At 44.2% G+C, this 23,793-nt stretch overlaps 1 protein-coding gene across 3 annotated transcripts in view; it reads left to right on the top strand.

The window, feature by feature from the left end:
• The window catches only part of ACAD9 (acyl-CoA dehydrogenase family member 9), a 49,248-nt gene that overhangs the window by 13,984 nt on the left and 11,471 nt on the right, over positions 1-23,793 (top strand). Inside the window, exons 4-12 of one of the 3 annotated variants that reach the window (XM_077116394.1) lie at positions 1,201-1,307; positions 2,750-2,850; positions 4,070-4,148; positions 6,610-6,784; positions 8,721-8,794; positions 18,922-18,997; positions 20,304-20,374; positions 20,617-20,736; positions 21,896-22,024. In XM_077116394.1, the coding sequence (XP_076972509.1) occupies positions 1,201-1,307; positions 2,750-2,850; positions 4,070-4,148; positions 6,610-6,784; positions 8,721-8,794; positions 18,922-18,997; positions 20,304-20,374; positions 20,617-20,736; positions 21,896-22,024 (932 nt within the window). Of the gene's footprint in view, positions 1-1,200; positions 1,308-2,749; positions 2,851-4,069; positions 4,149-6,609; positions 6,797-8,720; positions 8,795-18,921; positions 18,998-20,303; positions 20,375-20,616; positions 20,737-21,844; positions 22,025-23,793 lie in introns of all 3 variants that reach the window. The other 2 variants (XM_077116392.1, XM_077116393.1) reach the window with 2 other exon arrangements.

The following is a 23,793-nucleotide window of genomic DNA, read 5'->3' as shown; positions in this document are numbered from 1 at the left end:
GACTGGTTGGAAACCACTGTCCTGGAAATCCGAAATCTTATGCCCGGACTGAACCTGACCTCCCCTCTTTATCCAGGTTCTGCCTCCCCCAACACCCTCTCCCAGCCCTCTTCTGTCCCCATGCAATAGCTAGTCCAGTGTGATTCTATTGAGCTTAGTTTTTTTGAAAGGATCAGAATTATTTTTTACAAGCAAAATTATCTCAGTATATGAAACAAGTAAGACAAAAAATGCTTTGAGTGAGACTGAGCTAGGTGGGGGCCCTTTGTGCAAAGCCCCAACCTTCCCCTGGGCCACCGCCGCCAAGCCTGCTGTCTCGGGCAGTTTAGTGTGCAGCCTCAGGGAGCTTCACACCCAGGCAGGGCCCTTCCCCACACACCTCCAGGGACACCCCTTGCCGTGTCATGTGTGCAAAGAGCGCTCTCTGGAGGTGGACATTGCAACAGCTCCCAGACCAGTGCCCACAACCCCTTGTGGACTTGCTGACTGTGTGAACTCAGGCCTCAGTCTGTCATTTGTAATATGGATATAAAGTCAACCCGCCACCTCTGGAAGGATCGTGAAGATTAAATATGAAAGTTTAGTGGAGGTTTTTTTTTTTGTTGTTATATATTTGTCTTTTTACTCCCAGAAAAAGGATTCCTAACTAGAGGAGATTTCGTACCCCCTTGGCAATGTCTGCAGACATTTTTGGTTATCACACCTCTGGTGGGGAAAGTGCTACTGGTATCTAGTGGATAGAGGGGTAAACATCCTACAACCCACAGGACAGCCTCCAGCAACAGACTTTTCATCCCAGAATGTCAGTAGTGCCAAGTTTGAGAAACTTTGTCCTAACCACTGGGCACTAGGACACTAAATGGCTGTTAAGTTTATAATTAAAATATTTATCTGTGATAGAAGATATTCTCAGCATTCTAAATTATTTAATATGTGAATGAACATTTTTAATATTAAATGTATGTATACATATGTGTATTTCTGTTTGCTTATATACCTAGAGAAAGGTTGTATACAAAAATTCTATTTCTGAGCAATAAGATCATGGGTGGTTTGTTTTCTTTGTACCTTTCTGTATTGTGACTTTCTTTTTAATGGTCTGGTATCACTTTATAACCAGGAGAGCACAGGAAGGCTGTTCATCTTTAATAGGAGAAATTTGGGGTTGGACTCTAATTAAAGCTGCTCTCTTTCCCGCAGGTGGCCTAGGTCTCTCCAACACCATGTATGCACGCCTCGGGGAGGTCATGGCCCTGGACGGCTCAATTGCTGTGACTCTGTCCGCTCACCAGGCCATCGGTCTCAAGGTTAAGTGTTTGGTATTTCTGTGTGATACTTTTCTAAGGTCCTTTGGAGTATCACTGTGGGCTTGAGTCAGGAAGCTCATCCACTTATAAGAAGACAAAGGGGCTTGATCTAGGGGGCTCGGAGGGGAATCCAGGTTGCTCTCACAGCCTTACCCTATAGTTCCCTCACTCGTGCACACCCTCCCTCCATCTCCCCTAAGTACACAGCCTCTGCCTGATTGCACAGGTGTCGCCCCTTCAGTCATTCTGTCCTGCCCTCAAGTCCTCCTTCCATCCCTGCTTGTTTTGACCCATCTTCAGGGTCCAGGTTAGAGGTTGCAGACTTTCATTCACTTCAGGCCAGAAGCGGGCCTTTGCTCCTAAGCTCTGAGTCAGGCCCCTGCTGTTTGTGCCCATGTCTCCTTTCCCCCATTAGCTTGGAGCACTGTGGGGCAGGGAGGGAAAGTGGCTTGTTTAAGGTCATACAGCTCTCGGTAATGTTCAGACATTTGGTGTGTGTGCTTGAAGGAGGAGCCAGTGGGATGAAGCTGCTGTCTATGGGACTTTGACTCAATGTCTCTGAGTCAGAATTCCGCCCAGGCAGAACCATGGGGCAGCACCAGTTCCCCATTATGCATTGCTCAGGTTATTTCTGCTCGGAGAAGAAATCCCTGCTAGCTGAGCTGGGTGCTCAGCCTGCCTCTCAAGAGCACATGGATATGATGTAGTTATTTTGTGGAGGTCACTGGCACTGACTAGGAAAGGGGTGGAAATGTCCTGGCATTGATTGAGCCCCTTCTCCTTGCTAGGTGTGGTTCTGCCGTTCCTGTGTAATCTCATGTTATTGTCCAAACCACCCTTCCAGCGGGGAGGCTTATCCCCAGTTTGCAGGTGATAGGATGGAGGTTCAGAGATGGACACACAGCCAGTAGGTATAGGAAGCTGGGAAGAAAATCTCAGGCTCTCTGGCCTTCCAGGCCCATGGTCCTGGTCTGTGCACTTGAGGCCACTCTCCTCAGCTGCCTGGCTCCCCCATGCTCCCCACCAGCTTTTTTACCTTAAGCTGTTAGCCCTGAGCTCATGGTGTTTTCTTCTGTATGAAATAACTATTTTCTTCAGAAGGGGATTTTTTTTCCTTTTTCTTTCTTTATTTTTTTAATTAGAAAAATACAACATAAACTTTCCTATCTTGACCCCTCCCAGGTATCCCATTCAGTGGGATTCATCACATCGGCACCATTGTCCTACCAGCACCACCATCCATGGCCAGAACTTTCCCGTCACCCCAAACAGAAACCCTGTACCCATTGAGCAATCACTCCCCATTGCCTCTCCACACCCCCACTCCTGGAACCCTGTACTCTACTTTCTCTCGTGCATGTAGAAGGGGAAATGTTTTACAACGTGTGTCACATGCTCTTTACTCCTCACAGCTGAATTTACTCTGCACATGTTTTGTCTAGGGAATCATCTTGGCAGGCAGTGAGAAGCAGAAGATCAAATACTTGCCCAAGCTGGCATCCGGGGAGCACATTGCAGCCTTCTGCCTCACGGAGCCAAGCAGGTCTGTCCCAGGGGCTCAAAATGTTATGTCAGAGACCTTTGCATTTGTCATGGGGACAGGGGGTTGTTTTTGTTGAATCAGTGACTTCTCTTTCTCCCCTACCTGAAATTTTCCAAAGAATGAACAACTTTTCTTACCAGTTCTCTTCATTTTCTTTTATCTTTACCTCCTTTGTCCCCAGTGAGACTTAACAATGAGATCACATATCTGACAGCACCTATTAAATAATAAATTTTTGCCATTTGCAACATACCTTCACATACAATCAGGCATTCAAGCTTCAAAGCAGTCTTCAGAGTACATAGGGTAGGTGGTATTGTCCCCATCTTGCAGATTAAGAACCGTGGTTCAGTGAGGTTGTATAATCAGCACAAGGTCACTGGGCTGGGGTGGGACTCAGGGCTGGGACCATATCCTCTCCTCCTCAACTGGGCACTGGGAACGGTCATTCATAGCAGGTTGTTATTGATGCTGTTTTGATGTTGGCAAACCTTGCATTCATAATGGTGGTTTTGCAGAAGCTGGGAACTTACTGGTGCCGTTCACTGTGCTTTTCTTTCTTAGCCACCATAGATAGACATGAGCTGGCTCCAGATACCTCCCATTGCTAATTTTAACACTAATTTGAAAAACCCATCCATTTGCCTGCTTAGATCTTGTCAAGGCTGTCTCTTGATCCTGGTAAAATTTTGGCTTTGTAGCTTTGACAGGGTCTCTCCACTGTTGCTTTCCCTGGTAAAATGGAGGACTGGACTTCCATTTCCCCTGATGGGGCACCTCCTCCTGCGGCACTGTGAGTTCATCCTCACAGTGAATTTGGATAAGCCCAGTTCAAGTGTACATTCTGCATTTAAGCCCAAGCACACATTTGTTTTTACCTAATTTGGTAAAGCAGGTATCAGCCAAATCCAGTCCACAGCCTATAAAATAACTTTCTAAAACCTGTTTTTGTAAAAGCAATAAAGTTTTACCAAACACGTCCACTTGCTTACCAATTACTGTGGCTGCTTTCATGCTGCAGTGGCAGAGTTGGGTGATTGAGACAGACATCCTAATGGCCTGCCAAATCAGATAGACTTACCCTCTGGTTCTTTATGAAAATGAGATGGTCAGTCCCATTATTATAAAAATATCAAAAGCTTCCATTTGCAGACCCTCAAAACCATTATTTCTCTTGAACTGTTCTGCCTCACTCACATATTTCTGCACATTTCTGCAGCGGGAGTGATGCTGCCTCCATCCAGACCAGAGCCACATTAAGTGACGATAAGAAGCACTACATCCTCAATGGTTCCAAGGTATAGCCTCCTGGCCCCATGGGCCTTTCCAGGTCTCGGTCGTGATCGTAACTTACCACCATTTATTGACTGCTTTCCGCACACTGGGAACTGTCAAAGGTGCATGTTTCATCTCGTGCCCTCTCTCGGTTCCCTGTTTTGTTTGTTTGGAATACAAACAGGTTCAAAAAGGTTAATGCCTCACCATGATCCTATGTCTGATTAGCTGTAGAGCCAGGATTGGAAGCAAAGCATTCTGGTTCCAAAGCATTCCAGCTCCATAGCACTCCAACTCCAAAGTCTGCACACTTCCAGTGTGCCAGCTGCCTCCTGAGCTGCTCTTTAATTTCTGTTTTTAAATTTTATTATACAAAATTTCAAACATATAACAAATTTAAAAATGTTTTTGCATGAGGAAGAACAAAGGAATGTCATTACTACAGGGTGTTGAAAATAGATGGTAATTAATATTTAAAAACTTAACTTATATGTGAGACTAAAGCAAAAATGTTTATTTGGTACAAAATTTATATTTTGACTAGTGCAGTTCCCAATATAACTTATATTATGTTATATGTTAAGAACAGCTTAATTGAGCACCATAAGTACTTGAGTAGGGCATAAGATTTTTTAGGTTTGTCCAGAGTGATGCCCCAGTAAATCCCAGAGTGCTTTGAACAGTGAGTAAAAAAGTATTTGCAAAGTCCCCGTGGGGAAATGGTGAGAAAGGGGGAAGATTTATCTTCCCCAAGTGGAGAATTCTTGATATTTTCACAAGCAGTGGGGACAACCAAAGCAATAGGCTGAGCCCCCAATCTTGGGGTTTGCTCACATGAAACTTAATGCCACAAAAGATGGTCAAATCTACTTAAAATTAGGCCCAAGAGTCACCCCCAAGAGAACCTCTTTTGTTGCTCAGATGTGGCCTCTCTCTCTCTCCAGCCAACACAACAAGCAAACTCACCATCCTCCCCCTGTCTATGTGGGACATGACTCCCAGAGGTGTGGACTTTCCTGGCAACATGGGACAGAAATCCTAGAATGAGCTGAGACTTAGCATCAAGGAATTGAGAAAACCTTCTCAATCAGAAGAGGAAAGAGTGAAATGAGGCAAAATAAAGTGTCAATGGCTGAGAGATTCCAAACAGAGTTGAGAGGTTATCCTGGAGGTTATTCTTACGCATTAAATAGATATCACCTTGTTAGTTAAGATGTAATGGAGAGGGTGGGCCACGGTGGCTCAGCAGGCAGAATTCTCACCTGCCTTGCCGGAGACCCAGGTTCGATTCCTGGTGCCTGCCCAAGCAAAAATAAAAAGATGTAATAGGCTGGAGGGAACTGCCTGAAAATGTAGAGCTGTGTTCCAGTAGCCATGTTTCTTGAAGATGTATGTATAATGATACAGCTTTCACAATGTGACTGTGTGATTGTGAAAACCTTGTGTCTGATACTCCTTTTATCTACCTTATCAACAGAGGAGTAAAACATATGGAATAAAAATAAATAATAGGGGGAACAAAGGTTAAAATAAATTTAGTAGACTGAAATGCTAGTGATCAATGAAAGGGAGGGGTAAGGGGTATGGTATGTATGAATTTTTTTTGTTTGTTGTCTTTTTATTTCTTTTTCTGAATTGATGCAGCTGTTCTAAGAAATGATCATGTTGATGAATATGCAGCTATGTGATGATGTTGTGAATTACTGATTATATATGTAGGATGGAATGATCATATGTTAAGAATGTTTTTTTAAAAAATTAATAAAAACAAAAATTTCAAACATTTCGAAACGTAAAGTATAATGAATTTCCACATACCAGTTACCCAGTTTTAACCATTATTAGCTGAGTTGGTCTTGTTTGATATGGCACCTTCCTTACCCTGGATTTCATCCTTAACTATTTTAAGAAGGTGTCTCTGAAAGATAAAGCCTTTTTTTCCTTTTAAACAAAGCTGTAATTCCTTTATCACAAGACATTGAAAATTTCTTGCTATCTAGTCAGCAGTCACATTTCTCTGATTGTCTCATGACTCTTTTTTCCTTAACAATGTAGTTGAATCAAGATCCATATAAGTTCCATACATTGAGAAGTCTCTTATCTTTGCCTCTCCATCCCTTCCTTCTTCCCTTTGCTCTCCCTTCCTCCTTCCCTTCTCCCCTGGTTCTTCCAGTCCCTACCATTTTCTTTCTTAAAGAAATCCTTTAGACCCTAAGTTGTCTGTCTCTAGAGTTGGTTGTTTCCTTCTCCCTCCCCTCACCACTTGTGTCTTTTGGGAAGAGACTTGCTCTGGGGAGTCTCTGGGTTGGACCTCCCCTGACTGCCCCCTCATCTTCTGATCCTGCAGACTTCAGAGCCAAGAGCTTTATGTGTCTGGCCTGAAGTTTCATGGACATCTGGGGTGCCTTGTGGGAAACATGGAACTGAGATGGGTTGCGCAGTGTTTGGTTTTATTCCAAAGTTGTTTTTTCCCCCTTTCCTCAGATCTGGATCACCAATGGAGGATTAGCCAACATTTTTACTGTGTTTGCAAAGACTGAGATTATTGATTCCGACGGCTCAATAAAAGACAAAATCACAGCATTCATAGTAGAAAGAGACTTTGGTGGAGTAACTAATGGGAAGCCTGAAGATAAGTTAGGCATTCGAGGCTCCAACAGTAAGCAGCTGTGTACATGTGTGTGTGTGTGTGCAAGAGACTCTCCAGCCACATCCAAATGTGAAGATAAAGTGAAATTTAAGTAGTTTTGATTTCATTGAAGCATTTTAGCAGAATGAAATTAGGAGTGCCACAAATGATTTTTCCATGGCTAATCCCAATGAGTTCCTTGAAATTAACTTATTAATTCAACAGACATTTATTCTGTATCTCTCACTGCATTGGGCATTGGCAATTTCAGAGTGATTGAAACATTCTCAATCTTGTGGAGTTCTCACTGTTCCTTTTGTGGGGAAGCAATAGGGAACCCCAAGAAGGCGAGTAGGCTGTCCTGGGTAAAAATTCTGTTAAGGGAAACCCCGTTTTTCCTGCCTGGGATCTCTTCCTTCCTCTTCTTCTCCCATCTACCCACCCATTCCTGGTTGGTACTTGGTTCACTGGTCCTGGTGTTCTGGTAATCCCTGCCAGCCCAGTGGTGCCATGGGATCATCGCAACACTACCTGATGGGTCTTCCAGACCAGACCTCAGCATGTCTGTGCTGGAGGGGACTGCGGTTCTGCAATTTGCACCCAGGGCCCACTTGGGTATGGTCCCCACTGATATCTGGGTAAGTGGTGCCCTCCAGAGGTGAACTGTGGCGCTGGCAGAGGGTAGGGTGGCACAATATAGGGTCAGAGAGGGAGGCAGCGTCCTTGCCACAACCCGGGGCCTAAGAAGGAACAAAGCCCCTAGGAGTAAGTCTGGTCCTGCAGCCCATGTAAGCCAGGTCCTGAGCAGCTGGATAGATGGGGATTTCATTGTTTCATAGCCAACCTCTTTGAGGACACTTGTAGGAATGGAAGATAAACAGACCAGGTTGCACTTGTTTGGCTTGGCTACTGAGCATTTACCCTTGAGCCATGACCATCTCTATTCTGAGCCTCCCTTTTCTCATGTGTAAATTGCTGGGAGCTGCTATATTAATTTAACATAACATGAAAAACCATTTTGTTAGCACAAAATATAGTTCAGAAGTCACAGTTCCTTCACAGCTTCTGTGAACATGGCTCCCCATCTGCCATTCCGAGCCCACTCTGACTCCATTTCATTCCCACTGACCTCTTTATTCCTCCAGCATACCAAACTCTTCCTCCCTTTTAAGATCTGCCCGTCACCTTTTACTGTGTTAATGCTGTCTGACAAACCAACTCAATACTTGATTTATAGCAATAAGCATTTTTATTTTTCTCTCGCAAGCCTGTAGGTTGGCTGGGGCAGCTGCTTCAGGCTGTGGGTCAGTTCAGATCTGCTGCATGTGTTTTCTTACTTGTTCTCCTTTGCCGTCCCCGAGTATGTTCTCATGGCAGATTGCCCACACCCAGCCGGCCAAGCCAGACCATATGAGCACATGAGGGCCTCTCCTCCTGCATTGACAGAAGGCAGCCCCAGGGCCACACTCAGCCTCAGGGGACAGGAAAAGGGAAACCTGCCACCTCCCACAGTGGGAGGGCACCACAGCGTTTTCCCACGGGGCACGGAGGTGCTGGAATAGAGTTAAGACTTGGACTTTTAACCTGCTACCACAAATACCTTTTAAAATTTCGGTCTTCTAACCTTTGAAGGTTCTGATGCTTGCTCTTTCTTACCTATCAAATTTCTCCTTAAATGTCACCCTAGAAAACTTTGACATGACCCTCTACCTCAACCCCTGCCACTCAAACTTCTATTTCTCTCTGACACCATCCCATCATTTCATTTGCAGCACTTACTGCAAAATTATATCTTCCTGTTTAGCATTTATCCCTTTAAACAATATATGAGCTCCACAAGGACAGAGACCTTACTTTTCTCTTCTGTCCTGTCAGTAGATTTTGAATGAATGAATTGCATGTTTGCAGGTCAAGCGCAGAGTGGTTTGCATTTGCCAGTTAATGTCCTGAATTTCATGTGTTTCAGCTTGCGAAGTCCATTTTGAGAACACCAGGGTACCTGTGGAGAATGTCCTTGGAGAAGTGGGCGATGGGTTTAAGGTGAGTCAGTAGCGGCATCCTGTGGATGCTGTGTAACTTCGTGGGTGCAGCTCGTTGGCCGCCAGCTTCCTGTCCCATCCTTGCTTGCTGCAGACCAGCCTCAGCCTGGTCTTGGCTCTTGCCCTTAGCCTTCTCCACTGGGTGGCCAGCAAAATGGAGACTGGAAAGGTTGGTGCTGTTGGAAGACGGAACTTTATAGCTCCCATTGGAAATCTTCCTTAATCTCTGGGGCATCATTTGCCTCAAGTTAGGGACAGGATTCCTCTCCCCTGTGAATGTAAGAAATGGGATCATTCGACCATGGAAAAGCTCAGGGTCTGTGAGCATGCCGTCCTGGCCCTAATTGTTTTCTTAGAATCAGATTTATTGTTTTTAATTTTTTATCAACAGATAATCCACATGACATTAACTTCACCATTTTAAAGTTCATACTTCAAGTGGTATTTAGTATGTTCACTGTGTCATGTAGCCGTCAGCACTAATTCCAGCACTTTTCCTTTTTCCCTAAAAGAAGCCTCATACCTATTAGCAATTAATTAGTTCGACTTCTTCCCTCCCCCATCCCCTGGCAACTGCCCCATCTCTATACATTTGCCTGAAATGTTTCTGGACATTTCATAGTAATGGAATCACACAGTTATATAATATGCGGCCTTTTGTGTCTAGCTTATTTCACCTAGCATGTTTTCAAGGTCCATCCATGTTGTAGCATGTGTCAGAGCTTCATGCCTTTTCATGGTTGAAAAATATTTCATCGTATAGACGTCACGTTTTGTTTATCCATTCAGCTGGTGGAATTTGGGTTGTTTCCAGTTTAGGGTTATTATGAATAATGCTACTATGAATATTCATGTACAAATTTTATATGAGCATGTTTTCAGTTCTTTTGGGTACATACTTAGAGTGGAATGGGTCATATGGTAACAATATGTTTAACTTCCTTCTCCACAGCGGCTGCATGCACCCACAGTATGCATGCACCACTGCATGCTGGTACATTCCAACCAGTAATGTATGAGGGTTCCAGTTTCTCATCTTCATCACTTCATTGTCCTTTTTTTAAAATTTTAGTCATCCTAGTAGGTGTGAAATGGTATCTCCTTGTGGTTTTGATTTGCATTTCCTTGATGATTAATGATGTTGAGTATACAAATAGCCAATAAGGCACGTGCTTATCGGCCATTTGTATATCTTGGAGAAATGTCTATTCAAGTCCTTTGCCCATTTTTAAATTTGGCTTTTTATCATTTTATTGTTGCTTTGCCCTAATTTACTGGATGACTCTGACAGGTGTCTTCACACGGGGATGCCACAGCCACCCAGACTGTGAAGTAGGGATCAGAGTAAGACCTCCCTCCCCCAGGTGGTAAAAGAATCAGATAAAATGACTGTAGTCAAAGCCTGTGGCTCATGAGGCTGCTGAGTAAATGTTAAATAGCTAGTTAAATAGTGAAAGGTAGAACGATATGGCAACAGTCTATGTATATAATAATAGGTTATTTATTAGTGATATAACCCAATGTTATATGAAATTTAAGAAATATAGATAGACAAAAAGAAAACATTAAATCTCCAAGAGTCGGAATTGTTGACATGTTGGTGCTATCTTTGTAGATGTTTCTTTTTTTTTTTTTACATGGGCGGGCACCGGAATTGAACCGGGGTCCTCTGGCATGGCAGGCAAGCATTCTTGCCTGCGGAGCCACCGTGGCTCGCCGTTTGTTGATGTTTTTAAAGCATATACATCATATACAGTGAATGTGTGTGTGCGTGTGTAATATGTAGTAGGTTCTGCCTGTTTTACCTGTCAATCAGTGATAATAGCCTTTTCATGTCGGTGAATATATATATATTAATGGTTTTTAATGCTATATAGTATTTCTTATGGTGATACATTTAATGTTATCGGGTCCCTAGTAGTGGGCATTTAAGATTGTTTTCACTTCTTCCCTATTTGGTTTATATCTTTGTACATATCTTTGCACACTTGTCTGTGTCCTGAGCTGAAACACTACCAGTAAAATTACTGGGTCAGAGGGCCTGAGCCTTTTGAAGTTCTTGATCCCTGTTGCCAAGTAGCCTCCTGGGAAGTTGGAGCTGGGTGTGTTCCCTGCAGCAGGGTGTGAGAGTAACCCCTTCCCTGCTCGCTCCCAATACTGGATCCCCTTTTTCATGTTTGCCATTATGGTAGGGGAAGTGATTGTTTTTTTTTAAGTGATAGCTTATGTTTGTTTTATTTTTATTTTAAAAATGTTTATGAACACTTCCCCTTTTCCTCTCCCCTGGTAACCTCTAATCTACTTTCTCACTCTGAACTTGCCATTTGTATCATCTCTTAGAAATAATATCACACAGTTTTTGTCATTGTGTCTAGCTTATTTTACAGAATATGTTTTCAAGTTTCTTCCTGTTGTATCGTGTCTCCTAACTTCATATTTTCTGTGGCTGAATAATATTCAATTGTGTGTACACCACATTTTTTTAATCCTTTCATTTGTTTATGGACAATTGGTATGTTTTGGTTATTGGGAATAATGCCGCTGTAAACACTGGTATACAAGTGTCTGTTTGCGACCCTGTTTTCATTCTCTTTGGGTATATATATCTAGAAGTGGGATTGCCAGATCAAATGGTAATTCTGTTTAACTTTTTGAAGAACTACCCATATTGCTTTCCATAGGGATTGTACCATTTTACATTCCTACCAACAATACAATAGTGTTCCAGTTTCTCTGCATCTACTCCAGCACTTGTTCTGTTTTTTTTTAATAATTGCCATCTTTGTGGGTATGAAATGGTATCCTATTGCCTAATGATTAATGATGTTGTGCATCTTTTCGTGTGTTTCTTGTCCATTTTTATATCTTCTTTGGAAAAACGTCTATTCAAGTCCATTGCACATTTTAAAATTGGGTTATCCTTTTAACGTTGGGTTGTAGGATTTCTTTATATATTCTGGATATTAAACTGTTATCCAAGATAAGGTTTGCAACAATTTTCTCCCATTCTGTATGTTGTCTTTTCACTTCCTTGATAGTTCCTTCTATGTACCAAAGTTTTAGATTTTGATGAAATCAAATGTATCTATTGTTTCTTTTGTTCCTTGTGCTTTTAGTGTCATAGCTAATAATCCATTGCCATATTCCAGGTCATAAAGATTTTCGCATTATCTCGTTGGTTTATAGTTTTGTTCTGGTCCTATATTTCCATATTGGTCTTCTGTTTAGTTATTCTATTCTGTATTGAAAGTAGTGTATTGAAATTTCCACCTATTATTGTACACATGTCTATTTCTCTCTTCACTTCTGTCAGTGTTTGCTTCATGTATTTTGACACCCTGTTGTTAGGGGCCTGTGCGTTTATACTTGTTAAATAATCTTGTTGAATTTTCCCTTTTTTAGGTATATAATGTCTGTCATGGTTAGGGACAGGTGTCAACTTGGCCAAGTTGTGGTACCTGTTCATCTGATTGGGCAAGCGCTGGCCTGTCTGTTGCAATGAGGACATTTCATAGGATTAGGTCATGATCACGTCAGCTACATCCACAGCTGATTCCATTTGTAATCAGCCAAAGGGGAGTGTCTTCTGCAATTAGTGATGCTAAATCCAATCATGGGGAGCCTTTTAAGGAGGACTCAGAGGAGACAGGTTCCATTCCTGCTTTGGCTGGTGAGCCTCTCCTGTGGAGTTCGTCCAGGCCATCCATTGGAGTCATCGGCTTCGCAGCCTGCCCTGTGGATTTTGGACTCTGCGTTCCTACGGTCACGTGAGACACTTTCATAAATTTTATATTTGCAAGTGTTCCCTGTTGGTTCTGTTTCTCTAGAGAACCCTAACTAATACAATGTCCTTCTTTTCTTTGTCTCTTATAACAGTTTTTGATTCAAAATCTATTTTATCTGATATTAGTATATCCACCCCTGCTCTCTCTTAATTATTTGCATGAAATAGTTTTTCCCATCTTTTCCCTTTCAGCCTATTTCTATCTGTGGATCTAAGATGGGTCTCTTGTAAGCAGCACATAGTTGGGTCATTTTTTTTATCCATCCTGTCAGTCTCTGCCTTTTGAATGAAGAGTTTAATCCATTTACATTTAAGAAAATTATTGATAAGGCAAAATTTATATCTTAATTGTTTTTATGTCTTATACCTTTTTTGTCCCTCCTTTCCTCCATACTGCCTTCCCTTTTTTTTAGATGATATTTTATAATGAGCCATTTTGATTACTTATCCTTTCCTGTTGTGTAGATTCTTTTAGATGTTTTCTTTATAGTTACCCTAGGGATAATATTTAGCATCCTACGTATATTAAAATTTTGTTTCTGCTGATTCCAACTTGATTTCAGTAGCCTATACATACACCATACCTGTGTCCTTCCATTTCTCTTTTTTATGTTATTGTATGCAAATTACATTCTTCATTGTGTGCCCAGTAACAAAGTAAAAAAGAATTGCACCTCCTTTTTATGCTTTTGAGTTTTAAGTGCTATAAGAAGTAAAAATCAGCATTACAAATGAGATAATACCGATATTTATATTTACCTGTAGTGTTTCTTATACCAGAGATCTTTTTTTAACATTTTTTTACTGTGAAATATAACATATAGACAAAAAAGCAGCAAATTTCCAAAACAATTATATAAAAAGAGCTACTTGTTCTTTCTGTTTGTTTTTAAAACAGATAAAACAGATTTTAAAGTTTAGTGTGGGTTACAGTTCATAATTTTTCATTTTTTCTTCTAGCTGCTCCAAGACACTGGAGACGAACAGAAATATCAATATAATGATTCAGCAGTCATACTCATTTGTTAAATCCTATCTTCTCTGTTTTATACTCCTCCTTCTCTTTAAATAACATATGTACATAAAAGCAATAAATTTCAAAATATGTTGCAACAATTAGGTGTAGAAAAGATTTCAGAGTTTGGTATAACCAGTTCCACTAATTTTAGGCTTTCATTTGTAGCTGCTCTTAGATATTGGAGGCTAAACCCGACCTTTTCTGTGTAACTCCACTGTTACCTTTGATCTTTCTCCCACTCTTTAGGGATATTTAGGCTATGCCCATTCTAGCTTTTTCAAGTTGGGAGGGGCTGTCGATAATATGGGATAGGAGGATGGAACTAGTTGATGTTCTGGAAAGGCTGGTCCCTCTGCATTTCAGGACTTGTCTGGTTCAGGGACCCATCTGCAGGTTGTAGGTTTGGAAAGTTACCCTAGTGCATGAAACCTTTGTAGCATTGCTTGTAATGCCCTAGATATTCATTAGGATTGGCTGGAGTGGTTTTGGTTAGGGTTTGGCAAGTTATGATAGATGGCAATGTCTAACTGAAACTTGTGTAAGAGTGACCTCCAGTGTAGCCTCTTGACTCTATTTGAACTCTCTCAGCCACTGATATCTTATTTGTTACAGTTCTTTTACCCCTTTTGGTTGGGATGGCATTGTTAATTCCACGGTGCCAGGGCCAGGCTCATCCCTGGGAGTCATCTCCCATGCCACCATGGAGATTTTTCCCTGGATGTCATGTCCCATGTAATGGGGAGATCAGAGGTTTCATTTGCAGAGTTGGGCTTAGAGAGAGAGGCCACATCTGAGCAACAAAAGAGGTCCTCCAGAGGTGACTTTTACTCCACTACATACATAAGCTTCACAAGAGCAAGCTTCAAGATCAAGGGCTTGGTATATTGATTTGGGTGTCCCTAATGTTTGACACAGTATCTGGGGTTTCCCCAGTGGTAAAGCTTAATACTGTTTCTCCCATCCCTCAAGGGACTTTGCCAATACTTTTTGATTATCTGCTTAATATACTCTGGAATGTGTTCGGGCATTACATTAAACTATACAGGATTAAAGGCGCTCATTCTTATTCTGGGCTCCCTGTGTTTGGATTGTTTAAATGATCTATCCAGACAGGTTAAGTTAGATTATATGCTGCTGGACAAAATAAAACTTTCTTCCTTTGGTCTCAAAGAGTAGGTGAAGTTCTAAAATACAGGCCATGTCTTCCTTACCCTTGTGTCATGGTCAGGTTCATGTGTCAACTTAGCCAAGTGGTGGTACCTGTCTGTCTGGTTGGGCAAGTGCTGACCTGTCTCTTACAATGAGGATATTTCATAGAATTAAATCATGATCATGTCAGCTGCATCCACAGCTGATTCCATTTGTAATCAGCCAAAGGGGTGTGTCTTCTGCAATGAGCGATGCTTAATCTGATCACTGGAAGCGTTTTAAGGAGGATTCAGAAGAGACAGGCCCTTCCTACTTTGGAGTAGGAGTTCGTCCTGTGGAGTTCGTCCAGACCCTCCATTGGAATCATCGGCTTCACAGCCTGCCCTGCGGATTTTGAACTCTGCATTCCTACAGTCATGTGAGACACTTTTATAAATTTTATATTTGCAAGTGTTCCCTGTTGATTCTGTTTCTCTAGAGAACCCTAACTAATACACCTCGTATTCTGAATTACTTTAATCCTCACCCATTGGCTTCATTCTTACCTATACCAGAGATCTTTATTTCTTTGTCCAGCATTGAGGCACTGTCTAGAGTCCTTTTCTTTCAACATGTATGGTGACTCTTAGCATTTCTTTTAAGGCAGATCTCGTGGTAGTGAATGTCCTCAGTTTTCATTTGTCTGGAAATGTCTTAATTTTGCTCTTATTTGTGAAACACAAATTTGCCAGCTATATTATTCTTGGGAAACAGTTCTTTTCTTTTAGTACATTAAATGTGTCATTCCATTGCCTTCTGGGTTATTAATCTTTTTAAAGATTCTCTATATGTTGCACATCACTTCTGTCTTGCAGTTTTTAAGATTCTGTGCTTTTAAGATTCTTAAGATTGTACTGCGTCTTGATGTGGATCTGTTTGGGTTCATTCTGCTTGGCATTTGTTGACTTCATCTAGGCTTTGTATATTCATATCTTTCATCAGATTTGGGAAGTTTTCTCCTGTTATTTCTTCAAATATTTTTTTGGTCCTTTCTCCTGGGATTCCTATAAGACACATATTGGTGTGTTTGGTGGTGTCCTACAGTTTCCCCAGCCACTGTTTTGTGGTTTTGTTTTGTTTTTAATTTTTTCTTTAATTTTGCTCCTTAACCTAGGCAATTTCGGTTGTTTTATCTTGAAGGACACTGATTCTTCCTTCAGCCTCACAGTCTGCTCTTAAACCCCTCTATTGAACTTTCTAGTTCAGCTGTTAGCTTTTGAGTTCCACAGTTTCCATTTGGTTCTTATTTATATTTTTTTATCTCATTATTGAAATTCATTTTGTTAGTTTTTGGTTTTCCTGATCTCCTTTAGTTAGTCATGCTTTTCTATAGTTTGTTGATCCTACATATGAGTGTTGTTCTTGGGTAGCTAATCTTTGGTTAGTGATTCTGTTCTTCTGATGTGAGGCCAGAAGCCGCTGCTGTTGAGAGGGCTGAAACCAAGACGAGAATGTATGATGTGCCCTCAAGGGTCTACCAGTCCAGGAAATGCCTGTACACCGAAGGGGGAAAATCAGCCAAGGAAGGTGCAATTGCTCTTTATGTCCAAGTAGATGCTGGTAGGAAGCTGGAAGCACTGCTGCCCAAAGAGCCAAAACTGAGGCCAGCTTCTGCCTTGGTCACTCACAGATTCCCCAAGACTGAACTTGACCCTCAGCCCCAACTTTTAGAGGCAGTGGTTTCCTCTACCAGCCCTGGGCACAGGCCATGTTGACCCGGACTCTGCTGCTGCCCTGGGGCTGAGCCATGGGGCTGGTCTCTGGTTCCTACTTTCATTTCCAAAAGCTGAACCCTCAGCACCACTCACTGCCTCTGGCACTCCTGTAGCTACTCTAAATGTCCATTCTGGTTCCAGGGTTACCACCTAGTTAATTCCCGTCCCATTTTCCAGATCTTTCATTTTTCTAATGGAGGAAGTGATTTGTAAAACTTCCTATTCTGCCATTTTGTGCCTACAACCTGGTAAAAGTGATTGTTTAACATGCAAAGGAAAGTAGATTTCCAAAGCCTTTGTTTTGTTAGTAGCAATATTGCTTGCCAGTTAGCCTGAATACTAAAGAATATGAAATGCTGAAGTGATTGTTTCCAGAGAGATCATAAAATGATAAAAAGGTCAAGTGAAAATTGAATGGGCTATGATGTAAAATAAGAGAAAGGTTTTTCCCTCTCTGGGTTAGTCACAAGATTTTATCAGTAGTCACACCACTTAGGAAGTACGGTTAACTGACTAGTGAAAGAATGGGTTGTATCTTTGTTTCTGGTAAAATTGAGGTGGTGAAAACGATTCTGTGGAGAAAAGGTAGAAGAGAGGCCTCCAAGGCTAAGTAGAAAGATTAATATTTGAGCTTATGAGTCTCTCTTCAAATGGAGTAAATCTATTAGGTCTTCCCTAGTCTAGGGAATGAGGTCAAGTGTTAAATCCTTAAAAAAAAATAAAGAGTTTAAGAATAAACTGAGGGGGCTGTGAAATAGATTATGTTCATAAAACAAAATGAGCTAGACTTTGACAGTCCAATTCAGAAGAGTGAAGCTAAATAGGAAATAAATATGGGGGAGTCTACTTTCCTCTTCAGAGTCCTTGGCAGGTTAAAATAGGCCAGTGTGCCTCCTATGTCCAGAGATGCTGGAAGTCTGAAGTTCAGGAAGTTAAAGGGAATGAAGTTCTCAACTGGTCCTTACCTGTCCCTGTTTCTAAAGGTGGGATTGAATGCCCATGCTGTGGTCTGACCTAACCAGTCCCCCTACCCCTACCAGGGTCGTCCTGGGTTTTGTTCACTGCCTGGGGGGCTATGGTTAAAATCAAAGTCACTATTACTCATAATTTGGAGCAGCCATTTCCAACCTCTCCAACCCTGAAGACCTGTTATTTCCCTCTAGTCTGTTTTGAGATATTCTCCTATTCTAATTATTTAATGCATAATAAATTCAAATTCAGTCACGTGTTTTATTAATTGAAGTCACGCATAACCAAGGTTCAATAAAAAGCAGTAGTGCAGTGGAAGTTGAGCTTTTAGAAAACCTGGGCAGGAGGTGACTGGGCCTGGGCAGCTGTAGAACTCCAGTCACTGGGACAGGGCACTGCCTGCTCTTCCTGGAAAGCGTTTGGCTTTGGCTGCCTCAGGGCTTTGCACACACCATTCTTCTGCCTGGGATGCCCTTCATCCCCTTCTGTCCTGATACACTGAGCTCAAGTGGGTCTCCCCACATAGAAGGAAACACACACACACTCACCCATTCCCATTAGACTTGTGTCCTCTCCCAACAGTCTGTAAACAGTTACACCACTTGTCACCTCGCTGCATAATCAGCCGCCTCTGTGCCCCTTTTGTTCTGCAACCCCTAGACGGGCAGCCTCCATTAATTGAGTCAATCTAGTTAAGAAACAGAATGTGTATACAGAGTGGTGTGTGCCTAGGCCTCTTCACAGGCTGCTCACCGTCTGCATTAAATAGAAAAATAGTCATTGAAAGGAGAAGAGAAGCTGACAGAGTGATCGGATAATTATGGTAGGCATTTGGGGGTAAGGGCACGTAATTGTCTGGATGTCGCAAAGTTCACTGGGTGACAAATGGAAAGGGTTGGCTCAGTGGATAGAGCACAGCCTTGGGTGTTAGGCAGGTACTTGTTGTGTGACCTTGGGAGAGTCACTTCTCCAGTCTGACCCTGAGGTTCTTTATTTGAGAAATGAGAGTCCGAATTTGACACTGAAATATTGAAAGGGATGGTATAACTTTTAGCAAGTGCCCAATAAATCTTAGTATATATTTCCATCTCCCTGAGGACTAAGAAAAGTGCATGTTCTCTTGGAATAATACTGTCCCATGCCTTTTTTTGTGGAGAGAGATGGTGGTGGTGTGGTGGCTTCAAGGATATTCATGAGAGCTGTAGCAGTGTCTGAGTCACCTTGCTTTGAGGTATTGGGGCTGTGCTTTCTCCCAACACAAAGAAAGGTAGGGTGGTTACCTCAGCTCCAATGCTGGCACAAATTCTTTAGAGATTTGCCTTTTGTTTGCAAGAAACCTGGTAAAAACAGACAAACACTGCTGGGATCATTTCCTCTGCCTCCCCCAGTGGCCTTGGGCTTTGCCCAGCAGGGTGCCGAGGGGTGGTGCCCATAGTGAGCCTGTGTCCCCACAGGTGGCCATGAACATCCTCAACAGTGGGAGATTCAGCATGGGCAGCTTCGTCGCTGGGATGCTCAAGAAATTGATTGGTAGGTAAGTCAGGGACAGGAGCACTTTGCGGCACAGACTGGCTCCCTTCGGGCCTGGGAGGCTGTGCCGTTTCCCCATGGGTGGGCTGGTGCTGAGCCAGGCCACCTAGACAGATGTGCCAGCTGAAGTTTCAGATATGAAATTTAGACTAAGAGCGTATGCAGTTTGCCCCAACAGGTAGGTTTTCCTTTGCCAGTGAACTTAAGACAGCTCTGTAAGGATTTAGTTTGACACAAAAGTTATTCCCATCTTAGAGTTGGAAAGTAGCTGAGGGACATGCAGAGGACCCTGGCCACAGGCGGAGGGGGCCCAGAGGGGGGCTTGCACTGGGGATGTCTACTGCTGAGTGCTTCCTCAAGTTCCCCTTGCTTCCAGGCTCCGTTTGATACATCTCAGAGCGTAGGGCACAGTGGGGAGGAAACAGGCTCAGAGAGGGGACGCAATTTCTCTAAGGCTGTGCACCTGGGCCTGAAAGCTTAGCCTATCAGGCCCCAAGTTCACAGCTCTCCTCATTTTACCAGGCTGCTCCCAAAACCCCAACCAACTTCCCTGGGCTCTGTTTCCTCAGCTGGAAAACTCTCCTAGTTCAAGAGCTTTGCTGGGCCTTTCATGATCAGCCTGTCTCCCAAAGGATGTAGAACCTCTCCTGAGATCTGGAGGCTTAGAAACATGTGGCATGTGGGTGACCATCTGACTTAGAAGTTGATCTTGAGGACTGGCTTGTCATTGGCTCATGCCAGTGAAAGCATTTGGAAGACAGTGACTGCGGGCTGGGAAGAACGGGTGGGAGGCCAATGCCACGCTCACTCCACATCTTCAGAGCTCAGCCCAGGGGACAGGGTGTAGTCACAGCTATACATGTTGCAGCCATAGGCCTGCCTTTTCCAAGCTGGGGCACAGCTACAGCAGGGGTAAACCTGCTCCATCTCCTGTGCTTCTTTGCACCAAGCTTTGTGTATGGCCCATAGCATCTTCTTTCTGACTTTCTGTTCACAGCTATGCTGAGGAGTAGGGAATGTTGTCCTGTTTTCCACATGAGGGAACTGAGGTTCAGAGGGGTGACACAGCTGGGCACAGGCTCCTCAGTGGATCAGGAATCATGCCAGGATTCAAATCTGTGTCTGACCCCAAACTGCTTCCTCTACAAACTCGGGGTGTAAGTCCTTTCTCTGACCTTGAGGACGTTCGATCTCGGTGTAGCCGTTTCTCCTCGTTCCCACCTAGGTTTCTGAGGGTGATGATGATAGCCTTAGGAAATCATATTAGGATGATTCGGAAATCGTTCTTTTCAACTCTGTTCTTCAGAAATGACTGCCGAATATGCCTGCACGAGGAAACAGTTCAACAAGAATCTCAGTGAATTTGGATTGATTAAGGTACTGGTGGTTATGAACACCATATTTGTTGATTTCACTGTGGGGACGTTACGCGTGTGCTCTTGGCATCCTTACCAGTGATTGTTTGTTGTGTGGTGAGCTGGAAGGAAGAGGAGATGTTGGTCACTTTCCCGTTAGGAGTGGGACTTGGTCATTTTATGGCCATCTCTCCTGGTCAGCAGATTTGGGTCTCAGCACATGCATGTTGCTTCTCAGTTATGTTTTGTTCCTAAACATTCCAGGAAAAGTTTGCTTTGATGGCTCAGAAGGCATACGTGATGGAAAGTATGACCTACCTCACCGCAGGGATGCTGGACCAACCTGGGATCCCCGACTGCTCCATCGAGGCTGCTATGGTGAAGGTGAGCCCAGTGCAGCCTGAGCTGGTGCTGGAGAGGGGTTTTGAAAAAGCTGCAGCCTTCTAAACCCACCACACTGCCTCCATCGTCCTCTTCTCGTTAGTTTGTCATTCGGTGCCCCCACCGTGTGCCCTGCCCCTGGGCCATGGCCAGGAGGAAAGAACAGTCTCCGAGCAGGCTGGCCGGTGCTTCCGCAGTGCAGTTTGCTGCCGAGTGTCCCCCAGTCTCTAACAAAAGAGAAAGTATACAGTAGGTATCATAACTTCAGTGCCGTCAGTATAGGGCAGCAGAAGTACTTGCTTGGGAAGGACTGTCTTCACGGCTTTCCTACTTTTCGATATTAAAACTTCCTTTTATGAAATGTTTGGTGAGGTAGATGTTAGAGTTTTTGGTTGTTTTATTTTCCTAGCTATAATAAAAAATACAACAAACCGAGTTTGGTCAGCCCTAATTGTCTTTAAACTGGTCGGGGGAAGTGAATCTTTGAGAGAAATGGGAAACACTGTGACTCTGTAGAAAAGTAGAAGTGCTAGTTAAGTAGGCAAAACTACCTAGAAAGTTTAGAATTCTATTTAATGTGATAATACATCTTCTCTCTGTGTGGCCTTTGTGCTAGGTACCCTTTTTTTTGGGTGCTATGAACCTTTGTATTTGTTTTATCATTTAACCCTCTCATAACCCTTCAATAGCAGACCCTGTTCCAGAAGCTCAGCCTAGAGCTGAATATGACAGTGTCTGTTCTCAAGCTATTCACAGAGTGGAGAGTTAAAAATAAACCGTGTGACATGGGGTGTGATTAGAGGTGTCCCAATGCAGGGGGGCCTGCACACAAGGAGTACTGGGAAGGACCAAACTGACCATGCTGGTCACATTTGCTAGGTGGGTTTTTTAAGCTGTGGAAGTGGGAGGAAGTCTGTTGCATCCCGAGGGAGACAGAGGTCTGGAAGGCCTAGTGGGTGTGGAGAACTCTAAGCTGGTCGGTGTGGCTAAGGAAGGATGGGATTAGCATACAACAGTCAGGACGCCGACTGGGGCCTGGCTTCTCTGCAGAGCCTCCCACTTCCATCTCTGGCTGTCCAGCTCCCCATGGCACGGGCCCTCCTTTTGGCAGAGATTCAGCAACAGCAAGCCTGTGCTGACCATGCCCTTGGACCTGTGGCAGGTGTTCAGCTCGGAGGGTGCCTGGCAGTGCGTGAGTGAGGCACTGCAAATTCTCGGAGGCTCAGGCTACATGAGGGACTACCCCTACGAGCGCCTGCTGCGCGATGCCCGCATCCTTCTCATCTTCGAGGTGAGTGACTGCTAGACATGACCATGCCTGGACTGCTGCTGGCAGCCCCATCCTCTTCACCCTGACACCTCTGGTCAGGAGACCCTCAAATCCTGAAAGATGCGCCTTGCAGTCTTGTGGTGGCCAAGGGCTTGTGTTGGGGGCAGGGGCTCCCTTTGATCCTCTTGACCCTGCGTAGACCCATTTTACAGAGAGGAAGTTGAGGAGATAGGCTGTGCAGCTCATTCAGGGTCCCTCTTCTGGGGCCTCTCTGCAGAGCCTGCTACCTCCTGATGATCTGTCGTAGGTCATCTTTGCTAGATTGCTTTTGGCTGGGTAAGGTGGAACCAGCTAGAGGGACCTGGGCTCTAGTCCTGCTCTGCCTTGAACTCGCTGGGTCTTGCTGTCCTTCCCCGTGTTTTGAGGTGATTCAACAGGGTCATCTCTCAGGACCTTCCCAGCCCTAGTATTTTTTTTGTCCTCTGCTACCATTCATAACTCTCAAGCCTAAAGAGACAATTTAGCTAGCCAGGTAGGAGGGGAGCTGGGGCCTAAGAGATGATAGATGCTGTCTTCCCTTTGGGGATACTTGTTTTGCGGATTATACAGCACATCTGACCAAGAAGAACCCTGTAAGAAGGTACAGGGTGAGACAGAGGAGAGCACTCCTCCCCGGAGTCACCTGAAGCGGGAGTGGCTGCCCCCAAGGGCAGGAAGGACTTCGGCCAGGGCTAGGGAAGGGCAGTTGGGGCTGAGTGGCACCAGAGCCAGATGTTAGCCCACCTGCTGGATGGAGGGGAGCTGAATGAAATGTGTGGGAGCAGGGATCAGTTGTGGTCAGTGCAGCTGGGCTAGAGGAGTAGGGGACAGGGAAGAGGTGCAGGGTGGGTAGGAAGGCTAGATCAGCAATCCAAGTGAGGAGGAGCTGGACTGAGGAGCAGAGGTATTGGAATCTTAGTGTGAGGGCAGCAGAAGCCATAAAAAGTTTTTCAGTAGGGAATGCTTTGGTTGCATTTGTATTCTAGAAAGATTGCCCATGGGGGCTAATGCAGAAAGGTGGGTGCAGAGGGGAGACCAGAGGCTGGGGGTCTCATGCTGGCAGGGAGGGCTGGGCTTCAGCAGCTGTGGAGAGAGGATGGATGGGCCCTCATGACAGATGTGGAGTGTGCAGGAGAGGTGTCAGACAAGGCCGAGGTTAGGAGGTTCCTGAGGGGCATCCTCAGACTGTCAAGCCCTGCAAGGCTCTTCAGGGCAAAAGGCAATCAATCTGAAGGAACCCAGTCTGAGATGTTTATCAGAGAGAGGGCTGTTGGGTTGCCATACGGAGTGAAGGGCCACCTTGCCTCCTCCCGTTTCCATTCATGAGCCACACATCTCAACCTGGTTGTCTTCTCTCAGCAGACAGGCCAGCCTGAGGGTGTGGACGGGCAGCTTCCCAAGGGTGTTGGGACATGCCTGCTGCCCTAGGCCAGGTTTTCTAGAGTCCATCTCCCTCAGCCTGGCTGTGGTCGCCAGGACTCCAGGGAACTTTGGGGCTGCATCTTCTTTGAAGGGGGCAGAGCCTTCAGCAGGAAGCAGATGCTCTTGTCTGGAGGCCTCCATACTCCTTCCTTTGCTCCTGTAGTAGCCTGGGCCAGTCAGTAGGTAGCACTGGCCATCCAAGGTGCCGGCCCAGCTGCAAGGGTTCAGTTCCTAGAACTAGCTTTGTGGCCTGAATCGAATCCTGCACCTCTCTGACACACAGTGCTGCGGAGTGGCCTGTGGGTGTTAAAACCTGGCACTGGGGGCTA

The sequence above is a fragment of the Tamandua tetradactyla genome, chromosome 9 (genome assembly GCF_023851605.1).
Source record: "Tamandua tetradactyla isolate mTamTet1 chromosome 9, mTamTet1.pri, whole genome shotgun sequence".
In the NCBI taxonomy this organism is placed as follows: domain Eukaryota; kingdom Metazoa; phylum Chordata; class Mammalia; order Pilosa; family Myrmecophagidae; genus Tamandua; species Tamandua tetradactyla.
Note: the sequence above shows the minus strand (reverse complement) of the source record. Positions and strands in the feature narration are given on the sequence as shown.